At 32.7% G+C, this 6411-nt stretch overlaps 1 protein-coding gene across 1 annotated transcript; it reads right to left on the reverse strand.

Moving 5' to 3' along the window:
• Window positions 1–3908: 3908 nt before the first annotated feature.
• LOC107886301 (polyphenol oxidase, chloroplastic-like) lies at window positions 3909–5974 on the reverse strand. Its single transcript, NM_001326725.2, has one exon. The coding sequence runs from the start codon at window positions 5755–5757 to the stop codon at window positions 3961–3963; it is 1797 nt and encodes a 598-aa protein (NP_001313654.2). The 5' UTR covers window positions 5758–5974; the 3' UTR covers window positions 3909–3960.
• Window positions 5975–6411: the final 437 nt, after the last annotated feature.

A 6411-nucleotide genomic window follows, 5' to 3' on the forward strand; every position in this document is an offset into this window, starting at 1 on the left:
CTCCAATATAGAAGATTTTGCCTCATTAGACTCTAGTCTACCCTTTTTGTGGGAAGGAATATCATTGTTCAAATTGCCACGCAATTCCCCCTTAGATTTAGGATTTTTGCTTTTACATGGAATAGTCCCCATTTGAAGGTCATCGACTGGACCTATTCTGCCTTTACGCGTCCATCATGGTTGCTTTGGATTCCCCCGATTACCCATTGTAGATGTATTAAGAATTGCCCTAACAACCATTGTTTCTTTCCTACCATCACTTTCTACAAAGCGATAACCCATGTTGGCTTTTTTGGCAACCATACCATGCGGAGTCTTTGTCGTCTTTACCTCTTCAGTGAACATTTCCGTCGACAAGTCTGCCTGTAGTGTATCCCCCATCTCCTCCTTCTCTCTTGTGTCTTTATCTGTCATTAATGAAGTTAGATAAGGAATCTGTTCCTCATCTTCCTCATTATATAAACATTGTTTTGTGAATTTCTTGTTTGTCATCCCCAGTTGTAAACTTTCTCTACCCACTAACTTAGATTCGGCTTTAATGCTACAGAATAGGGTAGTTTACCATCCCTTATAACTTTTCCCTGTCTAATCACCGCATCACAATCCTTTGCTATATGACTCATTATTCCACAACCAAAGCAAAAATTCGGCAAAGATTCATACTTAAACGATAGCCAAACTTTCCTGGTGGGCCCAATAGTAATAAAAATACCCTTTGGAAGAGGTTTTCTAGCATTTAGTAGAATTTGTATTCTACAGGATTCGTATTTTATATCCGATCACAAAATTCCTCCAAACGTGGAACCTATGGCTTGCATCAAATCTTTCTTGTCTCACTTCGGAGGATACCAATTAATTCTTAGCTAAAACAGAGAATAGATCAATTTAACCTTACTTCGTTCTATTGCTTCTGACAATCTTTCAAAGATAATTTGTTGTTTCCTGAATAACCAAGGTCTGTCATTCATGATCGCCTCCAAATCATCCTCATCCTCAAAAGAAATCTGAAACAAATTCTGCCCAGCTATATAAATGTCGAATTTCCTTTTAGTTTTCCAAATACTCTTGACTTGTGCACGGAAGCCATCTGGATTGTACGACTTGTTTGTCTATACTGAACATAGTAAAGAAAAGTTGTACCTAGAGAGCTCTTAACCGTCAGTTGAATTAACTCTTCTGCTAGTAGAGATACTTCCTCCCCTGCCATAAAGGCCAAAGGTCACTGCCCCACTCTACCCCAACCACCGTCACCCCTGTTCTTTGGAAAATTAGGAGAGAGCACTCTTGACCTAAACAACTATTCGGACTTAAATAACTTTAATCTTATTTATTTCCCTTATAATCACTTTTACCCCATATGGCTCTATTAAGAGTTGGTTTTATGTTTTGTCAAAAAAGAAGAAGAAGATGATGATTTGATATAATACATAGATAAAAGATTTCCAATATAATGTACCATATTTAATGTGATAGCATCTTGTCATATATATATATATATAATTAGGTATAGTTCTTCTCAACTCTTAAATAGGAAGATAAACGCAATTCAGTACACTCAAATTCACATACTCTTGCACTGATAATAATATCGATGACGACTAAGTCTTAACATGCCTTTTTTTTAAATGTAGAAAAAAAAATTATATTAATATTTATTTTTATAATTAAATTAAATATAATAATATAAATTAGTTATTAATTTGTAAGTTGGACCTTGCTCAGTGGCGGAGCCAATGGGGGGTTGGCAAGCCTCAACCCCTCTAAAATGGAAATTTTTTTCATTTAGGCTATTTATAATTTATAAAATTTTAAATTAATAATGGTAAAATTACACTTTAGCCCCAAAAATAAAAAAATTTGATGTAATCTTTTAAAAATTATAAAGATATAGACTATTAAAATGATGAAATTGCATTTTTACTATCGTAAAAATTTACAATTTAATTCTGACCCCTTTAAAATAATTTTCTAGCTCCAATACTAACCTTACTATATATCTTATTTCAAAGAACCTTTGTCAAGATTCGACTAGTAGCAGCGGGCTATTACATTTTAACTTGGCCTAAAATGGAAAAGTTCTTCACATATAAAACATTAATTTTTCTCAGTAAAAATATACTTGGGTTAAGGTTGTGATTAGAAATGCTTAAAAAATATTTTTAACTTGAAAAACACTTTTGGAAGAAAAGTTGTGCTAAACGAGTAATTTTGGTTGAAAAGAGTGGTTTTCAAAAGCACTTTTACTCAAAAACTAAAATTTTTAGCTTTTATTGAGCCAAAAGCACTTCTTGAAGTATTATTATTTTTTCATTTCTCCATTTTCTTTCTCCCATTTTTCATTCACTTTAAATCACAAATGCTAATGTAAAATTTTTAATATTTATATTTGGTATATAAATATTACCTTTTTTGAAATTTTAATCCAAATAGATATAATATTTTAATTTGTTAGGTTTATGTTTTGTATATTATGTTAATATCTAATATGAGTTATATATTTAAATTACATTTTAAAATAAAATCATTAATTAAAAATAAAAAAAAAGCATTTCTTAAAATAATACAAATGTGTTAATATCTAATTACAAATATTTAATGGTTATATTTAAATATTTAAAATATATTATATATATTCTAATTAAGTTTTATAAATAATTAATATTAATTTCTTAAAAATATTTAAAATTTATATTTCATATATTAAAATATTAACAACAAGTTGTAATAAATTATTTTTTATATTATTACTAAAATATCATAATATTAACTAATTTGAACATTATTTAAATGTATATTTGTTACTTTATAATACCATGTCTAAAATGAACATTTTATTTCTTAAAAGTACTTTTTGATAACAATACTAAATACTTAATTTTTAAATCAAACTTTTCAAAACTAATTCTCAAAGACAATTTTCAAAAGTAATATTCAAAAGTAATATTAAACTAACCCAAGTCACATCCACAGTAGGAATGAACTAAAAAAAAATTATATTTATAAAAAAATTATTCTAACAGTTGAATTATAAGTAAAATGATATTATCAACCTCCATTTCATCCTTAGATACAGTGGTAAAGCCAGAACAATTTTTTAGGGGTGGATGAAATTTTAATTTTTTATATTTTATATCTTTATAATTTGTAAAAGATTAAATCGAATTTTTATAATTTTAGGGGGCTAAAGTATAATTTTATCTTTATTAATTTAAAATTTTTAAAAAATTTTAAAAGTCTAAATAACACTTTTACATTTTAGGGGGGCCGGGACCTATGCCAACCCTCTGGCTTCGCCCTTACTTTGATATTAATTTTTTAAGTAATAATTTTTAATTATTTTATTTAATAATTTCATATAAAAATAATAATAGACAAAAACGTCATATTTTTCCTTACAGAATTAGGTGAGCAGTTTCAAGTTTCTTTTTCATGATTAAACACAAACAATTAACATTTCTTATCCATTATCTGATTCCAAACATAAAATCCAAACTGGTTTTCTTGGGATGAATTGTGCCAGGTTCTAACTTCTCTAGGCCCAGCTATCTCAAAATCTTTCTCACTATGGTGAGATGTAAAATCTCACTTATTTGCCTATATTTATTTTATAATGGAATTAAAATAAAATTAAAGTTTTACGAATTAAAATAAAAATTTAATATGTATGATTGTATAAAATTATTTAACTTAAATTAAAGTTTTTTTAAATTTTTTTTGGAAAATTAAATCAACGTTTATTTATTGGTTTAATAATTAAAGACTGTATCCATCATCCCAAACATCAAATCCAAGGAAGAGGTTTCCATGGCAAGAACATGTACACCATACAAAGGATTCTATAGTCATAGACGCAGTGGCCTTATTTATAACTAAAAAGACTGATGCATAAAACAGGGGACACAAATTGACGAAGCAAAATGTTTCAGCAAGCGACCGAAGAGTCGGTCAATTAACTGATCATTAATCTCGGATGTAGTCGATCTTAATGTTACCAATAGAAACCAGACCCTTTCCTTCTTTAGGCACCAAAGTCACCAAAATACTCTCATCACCTTCAACATTCAAATCCTCCAACAAATCTGTTAATGGCAATGTTAAATTAGTGTTAAGCTTCATCCCAGTCTTGTGATGGTTATGCGGTAGATTCGTAAAGCTCCCAGCGAACTCTGAATCTTCCGGTTCAGTCGGTGTCTCGTCGTCTTCATCATTAATGTACACATCGAACTTCACTGCTGCATCTCGGTCTAGTTGAATGTTTTGTAGAACCAAAACTTCTTCTTCATCTTCCTTTTCGAGCTTAGTCCTTGATTTCTTTGGCCTTGGAACCTCAACGCGCACTAGTTTGTCTAAGGCTATAGGGAAGGCAATACTGATAGGGGTGGTGTTCTTTGTTTCCGCCGCCACTGCTTGACCACCACTTTTACCCCGACCTGACTTTCGTGGAATTGGCTTGTTTTTGAGCCATGGAATATTAACTTTTTGGTAATCATACCCGAAAGTCTTCATGTTAAGGCTATCACGAACCTTGACTCGAACCAGATTTGCGTTCTCATCGTAGAAAAGAAACGAGGAATCGAGCCAATCTGTATCAGTGAAATCAGTTCGCTTCTTCCCTGGTAATGTCCTCCAAATGCTCCACAATCGGTCGACATTGGAGTGATGAGCGTAGAACAATGGGTCTCTACCCGCAGAGTAGAAGTTCCCCATGTCTTCAGAAAATGGCTGTCGCTTATCACCAACCCACCGGTGAACGGCTGTGTGAGGATTGTTCTCAATTGAACCCATTCCTGGACTGGGATCATCGCCGGCACGGTACGCCGCTCCAAGGAAAAGAGAAGCGGTCTTGTAGGTTACCATTTGCCTGTACATCACGCTGAGGTTACTTTTTATTTGATCTCTCTTTGATAATTCTTCCTCAGTGCCAGCATAATCAAGATCGAGCATATTGGGTGGTTGGTGGTTCACGTTGCGCTTTTCATCATAGAGTGGAGAGTTAGGGTCTACATATATTTTAGGGATAGCCATTCCTGGGGGAGAATCCCAGTTCCAAAATGGCATCGCGAAATTTGGATCACCAATCAGCTTCCCCAAAATCCTCTCGTAGAAATAGAGATATAGCCTATGGAATGGGAAAAAAAGCCATGAGAAGTGAACTTGAAGTTGTTGATCCGGAAACCCCACTTGATCGTAAGCTCCATTGCAATAGGCACAATGAACATTGGCCTGTTGCTTGAAACTACGAGGATCATCATCAGGGAGAGCTTTCATCAGCTCCATGGCCTTTGTAAATTTCTCCAAGTAGTTAGCATCAACTAAATGTGCTGCCGGCCTTAACCGTATCGTGGAAAACCGAGGTGGTTTGAAATCTAGAATATTTGTTGTTTTTGGTGGGCAGCAAGGGACACTTATGCTGGTTCCTGAACTTGAAGATGTTACGGTTGAATTCTCACAAAGCGAGAGGTCAGGGGCGGCTATTGGGGCTGCCAATGCAAATGGGTCACTCACAAGGTTGGTTGCACCATACAGAGTTCCTAGGCCAAGAAGAATATCCCTTCTATCGAAGCTATTGAGAGATGAAGAGCCTTCATTGTTTTGGTTCCCATTGCTGGCTTTGCATGACACTAGTTTTTTGGAGAAAGGCTTTTTCTTCTTGAATATGAAAAGTGGTGATGTTTTGGGAAGGCATGAAGTTGGAATGCAGGAACTGGGAAGAATGACGGGGTTTGATGATGGTGAATTGACGACAGGGAAAGCCATTGCCGTGTAGTTTGGTCTCAAAGATGTTGATTAATAGAATTAAGCTTTTTATGTGGAAATTGGTAACCAAAAATCGAAGTGCCTTTAGCAAGATAACAAAACTGTGGCTGCAAACAATAGGGATAAAGTAGAATGGGACCTGTTGGAACTAGTTATGTTCAAAGTGAAATTCGATGGCTAATATATAGAGCATGCCGCCTCCGTTAATTAGAAAAATCAACACAGCAGACCAGTCAATTTTTTTAGTCAAAAGAGAATAAAATTTTCACAAATGTGGATTTAAAATCTTACACAGTAGGGCAGCGAAATTTTCTTCCTCACTAATCAATCTATTTTATAATCTAATTACAATATAATTAATTCTATTTTAGAGCACATAAATTTAAAATTATATAGATCTAAACATTTTTAAAATATATATATACACTTTACTATGTTAAACTTGAATAATTAATTAACTCATTTAAGTATCAAAATTATTATTTTAAAAAACATTTATGTTCTTTAAAATTTTATTAGTTTCTTTTATATATTTTGAATGTTATAATGACGTCTCCAATGTATGATACACAAAAATATACACTTTCATAGGTATAAATTCTGATCAGTAAATATTTTTGCTCCAATGGGGCAATATTGAATGCATTTGAAAGG

Source organism: Gossypium hirsutum, chromosome A06 (genome assembly GCF_007990345.1).
Source record: "Gossypium hirsutum isolate 1008001.06 chromosome A06, Gossypium_hirsutum_v2.1, whole genome shotgun sequence".
In the NCBI taxonomy this organism is placed as follows: Eukaryota; Viridiplantae; Streptophyta; class Magnoliopsida; order Malvales; family Malvaceae; genus Gossypium; species Gossypium hirsutum.

Coding starts and splice junctions, on each gene's coding strand:
- LOC107886301 (NM_001326725.2), bottom strand. CDS start 5,757: ATGGCTTTCCCTGTCGTCAATTCACCATCATCAAACCCCGTCATTCTT.